We start from the raw sequence: 16,998 nt of genomic DNA, 5'->3' as shown, positions 1-16,998 counted from the left end.
TACTCAGGTGTCTTGTTTTGGGCCTCGCCGTCTCCGGCCGTTGACGTAACGATTTGTTCTGCCTGAAGCAGAGTGTGGGCTAATGACCTGCTCCCCCCTCCTCCTCCTCCTCCTCCTCCTCTTCCTCTTCCTCCTCCTCCTCCTCCTCCTCCTCCTCCTCCTCTTCCTCCTCCTCCTCCTCCTCAGCCTTGTCTGCAGTACTGGCCCGAGCCGGGGCTGCAGCAGTTCGGACCCATGACGGTGGAGCTGCTGTCCAGGACGGCCGACGACGACGTGATCATCCGTCTCTTCCGGGTCCAGAACATCACCCGGGTACGTGGAACCGACGAGACGTTCATACAGTGAGGAGAGCAAGTAGACAAAACACACACAAAAAAAAAAAACAGCAAGAAGATGAGACTCTTGGAATGTCTGGGGAAATTGCATTTCAATTCAAAGCAGTCGAGGAAGAAAAAGAAAATGTTCGGGGCCAAACTTCTCAGATCAGTTTTTCAGATTACACACAAAGAAACAAATCGGGAGTAATCAGGTTAAGAGCGCGAGCAAAGAGCAAGACGAGGTAAATCCATCAGCAGCTCTGACAAAAACAGAACTGCTGGAGAAAGATGCAAACGATGGCGATGAGCTCCAGCAGGCAGGAGGAAACAGAGTTTCTATGACTGTAAAGAACAGAAACATGAAAACAGCTTCCACAAGATGTAAAATAACCACAAAAATGCTAATATTGGGTGAAAAAGTTGACCCAGAAGTCTTCAGTTAACGTCAGGTCGACACGGCGATGGAGAGAAATCTGAATTCGACAGGTGGTTAAACCATTTCTAATGGCTAAAGATGGACTCTCCCCGTCGAATGTGTGATTTTAATTCTTGGGTTATGAACCGAAACTCTTCAAACCAAGATTCTGTGCTGCTGTGAGTTATTTTTCTTAGCTCTGAATCTCTCCATTGTGTCTGGTTGTTTTTGTGGTATTCTAGCGGTAGCTCCCACTGTAGAACCGTCGCTTCCCATCCTTTCACCTCGGTAGATCCCAGATCGTCTTCATGCTTTCATGGAATTCACAAAGCAAACGGATTGATTTCTTTCTTTCCTCTAAGAACCCAGTGAGATACAGTGACTATTTAGATCAGTTTAAGATACCAGTCCTCAGTTTAATCCTCTTAAGCAGGACGTATCATAATAATTGCATATCAAGTTCTCACACTGGCTTTAAAGTGTAGAAACCTTGAAGCATTCTTTAAAAAAGAAAGAAAATAGCGTGAGCCAGCGCTGCTGACCTGTCTGATCATCCGTATTCATCACTGAAGGACTGACAGGTTTATATCAAATTCAACAAGCGCATAACTTTATGTTTTTGCACCATTTAACCTCTGGAAATGCAGCTGATCCTCGTCGTTGTTAAGAAAGCTCTCCGTGCTCGACCAGCAGCTGGGAGACCGGCGGCGTCCTTCAGGCTCCTTTAGCTGAGAATCCCTCGTAGCTCCGCCCCCCCCTTCCTCGTCCCCGTCCCTCCCGGATAGCCTCCCCCGTTAGCGCCCCGCCCCTCAGACTCTGACGCCGTATGAACTGTCCCCGCTCGGCCTCTCTGCAGGATCCAGACGACCCTGACCCCTCCGATCAGGACTCCGATAGACTCTGTCCCGTCAAGGTATTCCGTCGGCCCGGAGGTTTAGCCGTGTTTAGCTAGCGTCATGTGACCAAGTCAAGGGTGTACATGGAAACATATAGTCTCATTAAAAAAAAACAACGCCTTTGTTTTTTCCTGAAATCTTGTCCAGCTAATTATTTATTGTAACTTTTGGCGAATTACGTACGAATTACCTACTTACGAAGTTTTATCGGCGATATTCCTGAAAGTTTGGTGTTCAATACGTCGAACAATCCAGCTAAAAGAGAATTAACACTCCTGTCTGTTTGTTCTATCTTTTCTCTGTAGCTTCAGGAAGGCCAGCTGGTGGTGCGCCACTTCCAGTTCCTGCGCTGGTCGCCGTACCGCGACGTGCCAGACTCCAAGAAAGCCTTCCTCAGCCTCCTGGCTCAGGTCCACAACTGGCAGCGGGAGTGTGGGGAGGGCCGCACCGTCGTCCACTGCCTGTGAGCACGCTTCTCTTTTCAAACCACGTTTATTTTGGTTTATCTGTCCCTTTGTGGGGCGCTCGTCAGGCGACTGGAGTCCTGGCATTGTAGTTTTATGTCTGTCTTTTAGAACTTACGGTTAAATTTGAAATATCTCTAAGTTGGATGAATTTCACGCCGTTTCTTTTTAAAGAAGCATCAACATCATTGTATTATTGGTTGTGAGGAGGTCATTTAATACCACTTTCTCAATCAGATGCCAGTGTTAAGATAAATTAGCTTCCAACAGGCCTTTTAGTTCTCTTTGTGTCTCGTCTTTTACAAACACTGTTCAGAAGTAAGAACCTAGCGTGAGTCATTTACAAACAAAGGTTGCTAAACTTGCCCAAAAGTCTTTTTTGATGAGCGCTGTGATTATATTTGTTCTGGCAATTTTCATATTTGATCAGACTTTGAAACTAGAAGCTTCCATCCAGTGACCTTGTGCGCTAATTGGAAGAAATTATCTTTATATTTTCTAAAGGGAAAGTTTTCACGTCACTGTATGAGAGAGATGAAGTTTATGGCTTTCTTCAACTGCAACATGGTTATTGTCTCAAAAACTATACATTCACAGTTTCTCATCAACAGTATTTTGTTTTCTTTTATTTGTTTCTATCGGAGAGCTTTCAGAAACTTTGATGAATCTATTCACCAAATGTGAAGTTAATTAGTGTGGAAGCTGATTTTTCTAGCAGACACACTACAGTCAGTCTGTTTCCTGACTTATTGACACTTTTTGTCCGCTGGGTTCCTCCTACCATCCCTGACTGATTTTTACCAATGAAGTATCAAACCGTGCGGCTACTTTCATAACAGAACCATCAGGAGGAGTTGAGCAGCGCTCCTTTATGTTTCTCTCTCGACTCCTCCAGACGGTTCGGCGACATTCGGCCACTACACCGGCGTGTGTGTCCAGATAGCAGCGCGGTGTGTTTCCTATCGTTCAGACGGCGCGTACAGGGAAACTACTGTCCAGATGCATCTGAGCTGAAATAAGCTTGTTGCTGTGATTATTCCTAAATATGGAAGAAGAAATTAAGAAACAAGCAGAGTGTAAATTTGGGGCGAGAGAAAGAGCACTGCTGTTCAGAAGCTGTATAGATGTGATGGAGTTTTTTTTTTTTTTTTTTTTTTCGTACACGGTGGCAGTTTTCTGTCACCACGCAGTAAAATTTGATAAATATGTTTGTTTTTAATATAAGTCATGTGACCAGCTTGACGCTGAAGTCAAAACGCAGCCACCAGCAGCAGCAGCCCCGCTAACGGGAGCGCCCCTCCTCTCGCCACGAGCCCACAGAACTCTCGGGGAAGTCTTCATCAGTAAACACGACGCAGGATTAACCGCCGCCCAGACTGATGGGAGATGTGCCGGATCTGAAAACGTTAAGCGTCCGACTCACTTTGTTTTCGAAAGGACGGAAACTCCGGGAAGACGGCGACCTTGAGCCGGATGTTTTACGGATTTCACAGAGGACCGCGGCCCCGGCGCCGGTTCAGCCCGGCGCTTCAAGACGACTCAGCTCAGTAGACGCTGATTATTTTTGTCCTTCTTTAGCTGGAGGTTAATCTCAGCGCTGGTCTCTCACAGCAAAGCCAGAACGACGTTAGCATCGACATTTCTGCATCAGTTTTCAGTAGAGAGCAGGCTAGCGCTAGCTGGTTAGCTTGCTAACCTCCTTCATCATGAGCTCTTTCTTTTTTTTTAAATTGAAAAATGTCACGTATTTTCCCTTTGACCAGCATTCCAGAGGACTTCTTGCACACTAAAACCCTTTTTACCCGACGTTTGTTGTGAAAACGAAATGGTTTTTTTTTTTTTTGCATTTTAACTTGAGAAAAGTTCGGCGTTTACGCGGCAACATTTTGAAAATTACGTCCTTTTATGCAGAAATGGCAAAAAATTCCGGAAACGCTGCTTTTAGCTTTTAGAATTAAGACTAACAGGTTGTTAGCAAGCCCGCCAGCAGTAACCGTCCGCTGGAAGGATTCATTTAGCTCCATTTAGCAGGTTTTTAACACATACCAGAAAATTTTACAAATTGCACAAACGTGACACTTTTTTTTTTTCTTTATTGAATAATTCCATTCCCATCATGTCTTAAGAGAAGTAAAATACTAAAATAAAGAAAAGCCCTGGTTGGAAGGGTGTTTCTGAGCCTCGGACTGCGACCAAATAGGTGTTTAATTAGTGTTGTGAACCTCCGGCGCCGACTCGAGCCTTCAGAGCCGCACAATGTTCAACTTCTTTTTTTTTCCCGTCTGAAGTGACATTCACCAGCGTTATGAATTCAGCAGCTTTTCATGAATTTTATTTCCATCTGAAAAGCCTTTGAAATAGCTTTTTTTTTTTTTTTTTTTTTTTCGATCCTCCAGCGAAGGCTGGACTGGAGAATTTGAAGACATGAAGACAACGCCGCTCTAATACCACATTCACGTTATTCACCTCGCCGCTGTGGTTAAAAAAAAAAAAAAAAATCCAATCTTTTAAGAGAGTAAATCTTGGAAACGGCAGTTACAGAGAGAGAGAAAATTAAGGGTTTGGCGTCTTCGCGTTATCTCCGTCCCGCCATCTTCACGTCTGAGCGGCCGATTTGCTCCCAGCCGGTCTGTGACGACGGCGCCCCGTAATCTGATCAAATCCCCGGCCGGCGTGTTTTAATGAGAACTTTCTGGAGATATTCATCTTGAGAGTCTGCCGGTTGGCCTTTTTCTGACAGCGCGCCGGATCCCTGCTCGCTCAAACTGTGACATTTCCCTCCGCCCGACGAGACGCCGTCCCGGCTGCTCCGCCACATCTTTATTAGGTCGCTCATGTCTGTGTGTGTGTGTGTGTGTGTCTCTGTGTGTGTGTTCAGGAACGGCGGCGGCCGGAGCGGCACCTTCTGCGCCTGCACCATGATCCTGGAGATGATTCGCCACCACAGCGTCGCCGACGTCTTCTTCGCCGCCAAGACGCTGCGCAACTCCAAGCCCAACATGGTGGAGACGATGGTGAGACGCTTCCTCCGGTCGCACGGCGCAAACTTTAACTGCCGCCGAGATCTCCGGGAATCTGGGGGAATGAAATGGTCAGGTGGCGAGGTCTCTGTCCCACCTCAGCCGGTCGTCTGGCCACATGTTACCGGTTGTCAGTGGTGGGTCGCTGCGTTTTAAGAGCTTGTATTGATTCAGTCAGTTCTGGTATCAGGCTGACTAAAACTTGCTTTTGCTCAACACGAAATCAGACCAAACTTAAGTTAGAATTAATAAATATAAATTCACGTAAGCCTGATTTTAAGAAACTGAAGTATGAATAAATTCCTCATTCATTGTTTGTTGCTGAGGATGCCTTGCTCAGCAGCAGGTCACTGTGTTCATGTCATCGAAGCATCAGAAGCTGCAGGTTTCATCCTCCTTCATTAGCACTTCGTTAGTGAATCCGCACTTTGTCAGCGCAGCGTTTTTAGGAACGTGTGAACCCGACGTGTGGTTTTATATCGGGGCCGGTTTCTGGGCCGGGACGTGTAAATTGTTGCGATCATGTGAGGTTGCCAGACTTCCCAGCAGCGCTTTCAGGAAGACAAAACCTCAGGTTGTTTTTTGTTTTTTTTTTCTCTTCGTCAAGTTTTGTTTGAGCCGAAGATAGAATTTCAGAGGTGAGTGAGTGAAACTGCCGTCTTTGAGCCGAACCACGTCAGGCTGGAATGAAGTCTGGGGCCTTTCATAAAGAGTAACAACTTATTTCAGAGTGCGCTTTGAGTATCGGAGATTTGATTTGGGTGCATCAAGGCACAATGACGAGTTGATGAGATCCTACAAAAAAACCGTCTTGAAAATGTCAGCCTTGTACAAAAAACACAAACTGGAAGAAATCAAAATAGGCTTCAGATTCATCTGTAACTGAAATATTCAACCTTCAGTCATTTTACAGATGAATCAGTCGTGTTCAAGCTCATCGTTAATTAAAAAAAAAACACACACCTTTTGGGTTGAAATAAGAAATATTGCTTCATAATGTTGATTCATGACGTTCTTGACTTGTGTTTTAAATAAGCTTTGAAAAACGGACTTCTTTATGCAGTGTGGCTCGGTTTAAGCGCTTTGTTCACCATTTGGTTGGGTTTAAAGTTAGTCGTCACATTAAAACACTGATTTCACCAAGTTGAAAAAGAAAGTTTCATTCCATTTCATTCAAATGACCATTTATGTCTCATTTACACGGCTACGTTTTAAGACATTGAAACTACACCGTTTTCAAAGAGGTGCTTGTTGGAGTCCGGTTGTGAAGCCCCCCCCTCCCTCCGTTCTGTCCCCAGGAGCAGTACCGCTTCTGCTACGACCTGGCCCAGGAGTACCTGGACTGCCTGGAGGTCAGATAGCACCCATCCCCCCCTCCTCCTCCCGCCCCTCCACGGGGGAACGCTCCGGATCCGGATCCTGCACCCTGGATCTCCGCTCCTGCCTCCTTGAGTCCGCGTCCGCAGCTCCGGTCGTCCTCTTTGCCGTGAAACGCCGACCCCGAAGACCCGATCGAGAAACGCTCGCCAGACGACTTGTAACATAACGACTCGCCACATTCTCTTTTGATTTGAAAAAAATCCTCGTCCTCTTCTGTGCCACTTCGCATCCGAACCCGGGGACACCGACCGGGCCGGAGTGCGTTTTCCAGGTTCGGCGCCGTCTTTGGAAGAGCTCCGCTGTACCCTGCCTTACTACGAACGCACGCCGAGAGGGGAACCACGGACGATGCCGAGCGCCGGCGGGTATTCTGTGTTTGTTTGTGACACTGTAAATGGTGCGATCTGCTGTCGGTGAACATCCCACGTTGTACTGTACTATAGTTGAGCGTCATCCTGGGACGGGGCTAACGGGTTATCCAGAGGGGGGTGGAAACGGGGGAAAAAAAATCGGGCGAGTCCGATGGACATATCTGTACAGTGGAGTCGTCTTGGACCTAATTTCTCTTTATTTATTCGTGTATATAGATGTTTTTTTGTTGTTTTTTCTGTTTCACCCTCCCCCTCCCCCCTCCCTTCGGGTGTTTCTTAGATGTTCTCGACGTCTTTATCAATGTGCCAATTCATTCTCTGTGTCTGTAACATGGGTTAGGGTTCGAGCATCTGCATGCCCAGTCTTCAGTGTTCCATTGCAGTGTGTGGCCCGAGTCTGCTTCCGGTTGGATTCTCTGCTCGTCCCGAGAGAGAGAGAGCTCCACGAAGAAAAGCCCCGTGTTGCTGTGGGAATACGGCGAGAAGCCTGTCGCTTTCTAAATTTGTATTTATTCAATGTGTTTTATTTTCTAAATAGTGTATAAAAACGGGAAAAGAAATAAAATACGCCGTTGCCTAACAGCTACGCCTTCTGGGGATGTTTTTTTTTTGCACGTCGTTCAGAGGAGGACGATGGAGCCGAGCGCCAACCTCCACGGGTAAAATGTGAAGTTAATGGGGAAGTGCAGAAAAGATGTAATCCCAGAGAAATTCCATCCATTCAAAAATGCCAATTTTCAGAGTGTAAATAAACATATGAAGCTCCCGGTTTCAGAACGTGTTCTGGTCTCTGTCGCTAGTTTTACAACAGTCGTCTTGAACAAACTCTGATTTTCGCATAAATCACCTGTTGACTTTATAAGTTAAGGTTTTGCATAAATCGCCCGATCACGGCGCCTCCTCTGTCCACGTGATGCGGTCATGTGACAGGCTGGACCAATCACAGTCACATCTGGTTCAATATGGAGACGTCCTGCTCAAATCCTCAAAACGGGGTTTTAGAACACTGTGGGGGACGCCACGTGAGTTTCAGCCATCTTTTATTTACCATCGATGGTTGGAGGCTGTTTTCTGAATAAAGCAGTCATGAAATGTAACGAGGTCTACGTCTCGGTATAGATCTTGTGAAATGAGTCGAGCACATTTTACACTGGTTGCGTTATCCAGCTGCACCCACAGCTGTATGACCATAGATTTTTTATTTGGCTACTGGCATTAATAAATGTGTGTATTTTCACCAGATCTGAGCGGAGGTTTGCCATCCCCACCAGATAAATATGCGTTGCAACTTTTGTTTTGAATGAGTCCGTCCTCTTTAGTCCAATCCTTGGCGTGTCGGCTGCCATTTGTGGAGAAAATAGAGCCGCCGTCAGATCAATTGCTGCAGCATCGTTGCTTGAAGCCACAAGGAAAATTCATCCAGTGGAAATACAGCCGTTTATTTCAATGGAGCTAATGCTAGTAGCCAGATCTACGGCCATGTATCTCTGCTTCAAGCTCCTGCTGCGTGGCACTATTTCCTGCTGCAGATCTTTTCCAGATCCGTAACGCAACCAGAGCAAAAAGGGCCTTAGGAGCTGCTTACCTGACATTTTCAAGTGAAAACGGAAACCAGTCTTTGTGTTTTGGGGATTAGTTTACATGACCACAGAGCCACTTTTTGAAAACGGCGCTCAAAGTGGAACAATTTGAAAATGGCTCCAAGAATATTGCAAATATAAACAACATCGCCAATTCTTGACTGTGCATGCCAACTGCATCTTTTTATGCATTTATTTATTTATTTTTCATCTTTTTTTGGGGGGGACTTTTATAGCAAACGGACATCGTTTTCGAAACACTTCCATGTCATCGGAAAGCTTTTCTGGATTTGAAAAAAAAAAAAAAAAAATATATATATATATATATATATATATATATATATATATTTTTTTTTTTTTTTTTTTTTTTAATATATATATATATATATATATATACATTTCCACTCAAAACGTTGTGTAAACGAGACCTTAATCACCGTTATTCAGACGTTAAAAAGCCGTTTTGGACGATTCTTTAGGGTTTAGTGAATTTCAGTGATTTCAGTGAAACTCAGCGATTTTGATGTCCGTTGCGGATGTCTCTCTCTCTCTCTCTCTCTCTCTCTCTCTCTCTCTCTCTCTCTCTCTCTCTCTCTCTCTCTCTCTGTCTCTTTCTCTCTCAAAATAACTCCACAGCATCTTTATTAAAATTAGTTCTTGACTCTAATGTGGCCATTCTTATACAAAAAGAGGAGACATCTTAAAGTACAGGTGACACTAAGATTTTAGGGAAACCCGGCGGGATTTTTCCACTTCACCCGGAGAAGCGTTTCTATTTGTTCTGGTAGCGCTTTAGTGGCTCAGGCACCCCAGGTGAAAGCACTCAGCCAATCAAATCCGTGCATTACGGTGGGAAATGCTTTGACTCGACAATGTGGAAAGATGAAGCGATAGCAGGAAGAAGAATGAAGAGCGAAACACAGAGGCTGAGCTGAAAGATGGACACAGACGACCGGGCGGGTTGAGAGAGAAGAGGGAACAGATTGTCTCGTCTATACAGAAGCTGATAGATTCAATAGACACTTATCTGTTCAGACTGAGCCGGTGTGTCTCATGTTTTAAAAATGGGCGCCGCTTCTCCGAAGTGCCAATGTGGAACGCCATTAGGGCCAAAACACAAAGGTTTTTCAGACAGTATAAGCTCTCATATGTGAAGTGAGATGACAGAAAATGAGTGGTGTGTGCGGCCAGTCCAGCTGGTGCAGAAGTCTTGTCTGCAGAAGTCTTAAGAAAAGATTAGAAAGCTGATCTTTGCAGGACATCAGGATGCAGCAATACTTTGCCACCTATGAACAGACCCGTCTCTGTGATCGGGCTCCTTCTCCAGGTGGTTTTGCCTCTTTGAGTCCATCTCATGGTAACTTTGGGTATTCCTCAGGACGTGACGAGGCTGATGGCTGCAATTCTTCATTTTCATACTGTCCATCTTATAGAGTTTCTCATTTTGGGTTTTCATTAGATAAAAAAGTTTGTTCCAATCTTTTGACCGTTCTTTAATAATCGGCAGGAGAACATTGTGTGGTTTCACCAAAACAACTCTCTGATCAGAACACTGAGAAAATTAGCTTTTCTGAATAACACTTTTCAGTCTTTTTTTTTTTTTTTTTTTTTTTTTAGGGACACCTCAAACACCTGGAAAGAAAAATCCTGAAAAATTTATTTTGACAGCAAAATAATCATTTATTTTCACATATACAGGACTAAACTGTCGGATCTTTTCACAGTTATACATGTGTGCTGTCAAAGTACGTGTGTTTGTGTGTATGTGTGTGTGTACGTGTGTGTCTCCAAACCAACTCTAAAGCTACCGCGAATCATACACTGATCAACTGCAAGCAGCCTGATCTCTGATTGTGTTGTTTTTCGAGAACAATCATCAGCTCACCTCTCATCCAAACGGTTTCCAGATTCAGATCATCGCTTCACTAAATTCTTTGTTTACAGTCTGAAATTCATGCACGAGGTCCTCCGGACTGTTCTTAAGCCCCGCCCACTGAACAACCTCAGTGACCTCTGTAGAGGTCAATGACAACAACGCTGTCCACAGAAACTCCAGCCGGGCCGGTGGCGCCACGACGGCTCCGGATGGAAGGAAGTCAGAATCTGAGTTTTCTGGAGCCTTGAACCTCTTTAGGTTTTAGTTCAGTATTGCTGCTGCTTTTGGCTGAGACTCGTCCTTCTGCCACATTACGTCTCTTGATCTCTCACTGGCTTTGAAAAAAAATGAATTATCAAGATGGGTACTGTCGGCCGTAACGCAGGAGCACTTCAGAAACGCAGTCGACTTAAAGATGGAGTGCCATTTTTAAACAAATTCCTCAAACATCCTCACTGCTCAAAAAATGGTCAGTTCAGGAAACGATGGACGCGACAAAATTGATAAACAGTGTAAACAAGAAATTAATGAATTGATTTGTTGCATCTCTTGATAATTATTCAATTGTCTGTTGGTCTCCGTGATAAGCGTTGAACATCTGTGGCTGCCGTCCTAACTGTGGTTAAACAAGAAGAAAAAAGTGACGGCTGAGTCTCTTGGAATGAGAATCCTGCCCCTAAAGCATCGAAGCAGCCCGCTTTTATGATGCTTCTTCCACCGTACCTAGTTATAAGCTGTGCTACAAATAGTGAACTGTTGGCTGATGACGAGACGCCTTCTAATTCAGATCGACCACTCTGGATGGACTCAAATACCGGCTGGAGGCCTGGGGCTTCTCTGTGTGGAGTTTGCATGTTCTCCTGGTGTGTGCGTGGGCTTCCCTCAGACACCTCCTCGCAGTCCCAATGAGAGGTTCATTGGTGACCTTTAATTGCCCTGAACAGAACAGCGGTACTGAAAATGAAGGAACTCTAGATGGACGATCTTTTGTGATCATGACTTCAAGGTTCATAATCAGCGCTCGGCGTTGGTTTGATGACTGATAACCACGTCAGTGTTGTGTGTCTACATCCAAGGCTTCTAAACACAGTTTGGTTTACTTGGTGTTTCTTGAGTACCTTGAAGCCTTTTGCCAGAGGATTATTCCTGGCTCATCGCTAATGGGAGAAGGGTCGTCTTAATCAGACGCCTGAACAATCTTTATTAGAGCCATTAGTATGGAGGAACAGCCTCTGGACTTTCAATCTCTCCCACATTATCACCAAGAGTGAGAAACTCCACTTTCCAGAAACAGCTAACCTCACCGGTGTTTGTTTTCCATTTAATTCTCTGTCAGGACCCGTGGGATGGGAAGTACCGTCTCACGTGAGAGAACCGTGAGATCTTGGAGAAGCTGACTCCATGAAGCATTCTTCACATTTTAACCGGATTTCTGAACACGGTCTGAAAACGTGCAAACCAACGCACCCCCACAACTTTATGGAAGAGAACTTCAGTTCGCCACGCGACCTGTTGATGCTCCGCCTCTCAGCACACTCCTCAGTTCAAGCCTTCCCTGGTTCACTCTCTTGACCTGCGTTTTAATTTACGCTTATCATTTAATTAGCAACTTTAATGGACTTTCTTCTTTTATCGTGGCCACCGAACACAGCCTCTCGCGTCCAGCCACTCCATTAATTGGAGAGTCTTGATGATCCATTGATCGCAGAGGTACCGGCGCACTTAATCTGCGCGTGGCGCTTTACACACAATGTCACATCCAGTCAGCCGGTTTTACGAGCGGCTGATAAGCGCCGGCGTTTTAGCGTTCTGACCCTCCGCTGGCCCTTCTCCGCTTCTCTTATCAAGACGCCGTACGCCCCGTGCTTCTCGCTTTTTTTTTTTTTTTTTTTTTTTCTCTTGTACCGACGCCGACAGATGGTTCTGGAGGACGGAGATCGAAGAGACAAATGAAGCCAGAAATAGTCAAACAATGTGGCAAAGGTCGAAGGCCGCGGCGGGCGGCATTGTCTGGCCATCGGCGGCGCTTCCCAGGTTCAATTACGCTCTGGCTTTGTGTTTCCAAGAAGGCTGTAGCTCTGCTTTGGCTGCAATATAGAAAAAAAAAGACGATGAAAAGCTGCATAATGCGCCTCGGACGGAAAACAATCGCTATTGTGAGCCACCACAAAGGAAGAGGACAGTACTCTCCTCAAAGCATCTGTTTATACCAGATTACACAAAGAGAGACTTTTTTTACAGCCTTCATGTGTTGTTTGAAAGAAAGAAACTCAGATGTATTTTTTTTTTTTTTTTGTATTCGCCGTTGATCTGAAAGCTTTGGAAAACAGCAGGAGTGACGCTGTAGCTCCAGGTTTGTCTGGAACTACTGCTGTTTGGGGCTGAACGGATGCCGCCGGTTCCAGGAGTGAGACTTTTCTTGATGACTGAGATGTTTTTTTTTACATTTGGGGAAATCAGTGGAAGCTTCAGTTAAATCTGACCATGTGCTGGATGTAGGAGACTGAACAACCAATATGTATATATTTGGTATTCTGTAGTTGATTTTTTTAACTCGACACTGAAAACCAACCCTCTTGAATATTAGTTTATTCTACCTGTCCCCTATCTCAAGTAGTGACCCAATTTTAGATGACAATATTTCAAGTTTCTGTTTTCATATCAGAAAAGTTTTGCGTTTACACGAAAACGTCTTGAAAACGATGTCCGTTATGCTGGAAATAGCAGAAAATGCTATAAATTAACTATTTACTGAGGTTGTGGTTCACATATGCAAAAGCATCACTTCTGAAGATGTGAGTTCTGCTGAGTTTTCGCTTTTCACATTCAAATGTTTTCACTTTTCCTTCACTTTCTGAAATTAAATGCAGCGTCTGCCCGTCACGTCGTGTGCGTGGATGTTAGATGTGAGCGGTGGCGACTTAAGTGAAGATAGAAAAAAAACAGTTGAGTATGTTCTGTTCGATCAGCAGGATAAAAAAACATCAAGGCTGTTAAGGTTCGAGTGTTCGGGGTGATGAGAAGCCATTCCTGACAACTTATCCTCAAATGTAGCCGCTTTTCAGCAATTTTGTTTTGTGGGATTCATAAATCCTTCCAGGGATTGATTGTTCATGTTGTGGCACCGGTTGAGCAGACGACCGATGACGAACAGGGCCGACATTTACCGCGGAACACAAACGCCTCGCGAACAGAGCGTCCCTGTCGCCGCTACAGGAGGACACGCTCGCCGTCTCAGGCCCCGTTTATTTGAAAACTGAAAGCGTTTTCACCTTCTGGCGTCTGTTCACACGACGACGGTTCTCCGAGTCACTGACAACGCAACCATTTGAAAACACATGTGACTTTCCAAAAACGCTGTGTGTGAACAGAGCGGAGGGAGCAGGGAGGTTGTTAACGGTCCAAAACGCAGCCTGGCCGTACATCAACAGTGTCTTTATTTGCTCTTTTGTTCCATTTTTCATCTCCCTGTTCAGTTATTAATAATCACATGAAAGAGGAGGAGCTGGTTGATCCGACTCCAGGCAGGTGAGCCGAACCGGTTTCCACAACAGCAGGCTCCTTCTTTTGAATGACTGTAAATGACTTTATTTTCCACCTGTAAAGCTCTTAACTTCTCAAAATAACGACGTGATGAAAGACGATCTTAAAAGAAACAGGGTGACGAAACTAAACACTAAATATCTTCGCAGAGATTAAAAGAAGAACGAGAATGGAGGAAAAACAACCACGGAGAGACAGCCGCTGCAGCGTTGGGTTAAAAGGAACTCGAAAGAGAGAAGGAGCAAAGCGATGGCCGCCCAGTGAGAAACACTGACAGCCAAGGAAGAAACAAGGAAACGTCAGCTCACAAAGCAAAACGCGAGGATATGCAGAGTGAGTCAAACGACAGCAAAGAGACAGGAAGTGAGCACAAAGAGATGAAATAATGACTCATGAAGATCGGAAGCAAATGAAAAAAGAGACTAAAAGAACAAAGGTGTGAATAACTGTGAAAGAAAACACGCCGCAAAAAGAACAAAAAAAAAAAAAAAGATGCAGAAGGACTCGTTAAAGCGCAAATCAAGCGAGCAGAAGAACGACCATCCCTCTTCTTCTGCGTCTTTCTGTTGGTTGAATGAAGGATGGTGGCGTTTCCCAGTGGCCTCCCTCCCACCGCCGCCGTCTAACGGCATGAACCAACCATTATCTGCTTCCTTTAGACGCAGACGGGCCACAGGGCCGGACGGCGGCGCCCGGCGGGCCCCCGGGACGAATCCCCCCGCCCGGCGACCGACGGCGGATTCAATTTGAGGCGGCGTTTATCTGGACGCACATTCATCTTATCTCCACACCGACGCTACACCGAGTTAAATTAGATTGCTCTCGGGGCGAACACGGACCGGAAGCCTCACGGTTTTATTGAATCAGGTCTACAGAACCGTTTTCCTCAGATGGGAGGGCTGATGACAGGAGCTGTTTTCCTCTCCCGTTCTTTTCTTTTCTTTTTTTTTCTTTTTTTTTTAAGGAAATGTCTCATTCACGATGGCAATCATCATCGATTACGTCAGGCCGGGATGATGGAACGTCCATGAGGGCGGCAGTTATTGGCAAATGTGTCGTTTGATACGACAGCCGGGCCGTCCGTCGGGATAAAGAGCGAAGAAAGGGACAAAAAAAAAAAAAAAAAGGACTGATGAGATTGTTCTTCCAGCCCCGGTATCTGTTCAGAGGAGGGACGGCGAGGGGAGGGTCTGAAGGGCGAGTCGATAATGACCCCGCTTTATCCCAGCGGCGCTCCAGGCCGGCGTCTTCATCCTCCACCTCTGAGCGCCGCGGCGAGCCCCGGGGGAGGCGGCGGCGGTCCGGGGCGGCCTGACCTGCGACGGCCGTGCGCTCATGGGTAATTCCACTGTCTGACCTGCAAACACTCCTCACCTGCAGAAAGTCAACAGCTGTCAGAGCAAAAAAAAAAAAAGCCTCAAGGAAGGAATTTGTTCAAATCAATGGGTCTTTATGAGAGTTCGTGGGAATTGAAGGTGAAGCAGTTCCTACCGGGAGGATCAGGTCCATGTTCTCTGACAAGGTGGTGAAAAACATTCATGCGCTCTTTAGTCATAAGAACCTCGCTGTGTCGTGTTCACATCTTGTCCTTGTGCCCATATCCTCCAGTAATCTTGTTTTCGAGCCAACGACTGGCTTGAACCCGTCTGTTTTAGAGTTTCATGTTCAGACAGCGTCGGCTGCCGAACAGAGAATCCAACAGGCAGCTGGCTGGTTTTCCGACGTGTTGAAGGTGGACGGACGGACTTCAGTCTCAGTACAGGAAAGAATGGTGCAATAAGGAATACACCTGAAATAGAAACCAGTTTTTGGGCACGTGGAAAAGTGCTTGTAAAAAAATCTGCAATCTACTACAAGTTTAATAAAGGAAAAGCATCCTCAAGGAGTTTCTCAATAATTCTTTGCAAAACTTCTCAGACGCGATGCTTCCTCATCCCGGCACCGACTCATCAGATTGGTTTAGATTAGAATAGATTTTATTACACACAACCTCATTGATCTCTGGAGAATAAAAAACCCTCCAGGATGGAATAAAAGTGGAATTCTTTGTCGTTTTGATGCTCTCATTTAAAAAAAAAAAAAAAATACAATTAGCATGAAATCCTCATCAGGCGCTTGCATTAGCATTGGGAGGCAGTAATAAGAAAACTGAAAAAAATGCATTCCAACCTGCCAAATTAGCAATTATCCATGAATGTAATGTGGAAATATCTAAAATAAATCAGATAACCCTTGCTGTGGATGTTTTCCAGCATTTAGGAAGAGGTTATTAGTTTTATCGGCCACGAATCCAGTGGAAAGGTTGGACGCTGCTCGCGGCCAGCTGCTCCCTCCAGGCCCATCACTGACCTCCACCTGTCCTCTCAGCCGACACCGCCCAACACCGAGCAGCTCCACGCCCTCCCAGGAACCTCCCAGGAACCTCCCAGCCTCCCTCCTCAGCAGATCCACCTCCGCCTCCCTCTGCTTTCCTTGTTAATGCTGCTGTTTCCTCAGAACACTTTGTTACCTTCTGATTCTTTTATTTTCCTTCACAAAGCTTTTTCACTCACAAAACACCTCAGAACTTCTGCCTCACCTCAGATAACTCTCCTGCTTTGCTCTCTGATACCGTTTTTTTTTCTTCCTCTGTTGTAATCCTACATCATTTAAGGTGAATATAGTTGAAGCTTACCGGTACTCTTGAAAATGTTTCTAAAGCTGATTTATATCAAAAAGACAACGCGTCTCTGTGAGCAGAAACAACAAATTCTAATTATCTTCCCAGAGGTTACGCGACCTGCTTTTCGATATCTGCGATAATCAGGATCTGTGGAATTTAATAATGACAGCAGTAACAGAATAATTGCTGTCTCTCCGCGCTCGGCTTCATCAGACACTCGCTTCAGTTTTGGATACGATGCACTCGGGGAGGCTAAATGGAGAGGTGTGTTTTTTCATTAGTCCTCATAAAAAAAACAACACGCTGGCACTGCGTTCCGTCCGTGTGTGAGAGCAGCAGTGAGAACCACAGCACTCTGGGTAAAGCGCCGGGTAATTCTAATTCATCATCAAATGTCTCTTCAACAACAATGGAAGCTGTGGATTTATTTGTCTTCTCAGCTAAAATCCAACGTTTTCTCTCCAGTTTCCGTAT

General features: G+C 45.4%; 1 protein-coding gene across 1 annotated transcript in view; it reads left to right on the top strand.

Moving 5' to 3' along the window:
- The window catches only part of LOC115409260 (receptor-type tyrosine-protein phosphatase U-like), a 227,756-nt gene extending 221,191 nt beyond the window's left edge, over positions 1-6,565 (top strand). The window contains 4 exon segments of the mRNA XM_030120350.1: positions 187-312; positions 1,934-2,091; positions 4,971-5,106; positions 6,411-6,565. Coding sequence (XP_029976210.1) covers positions 187-312; positions 1,934-2,091; positions 4,971-5,106; positions 6,411-6,473 — 483 coding nt within the window. The 3' untranslated portion in view covers positions 6,474-6,565.
- Positions 6,566-16,998: the final 10,433 nt, after the last annotated feature.

Source organism: Salarias fasciatus, chromosome 22 (assembly GCF_902148845.1).
Source record: "Salarias fasciatus chromosome 22, fSalaFa1.1, whole genome shotgun sequence".
Lineage (NCBI taxonomy): Eukaryota > Metazoa > Chordata > Actinopteri > Blenniiformes > Blenniidae > Salarias > Salarias fasciatus.
Note: the sequence above shows the minus strand (reverse complement) of the source record. Positions and strands in the feature narration are given on the sequence as shown.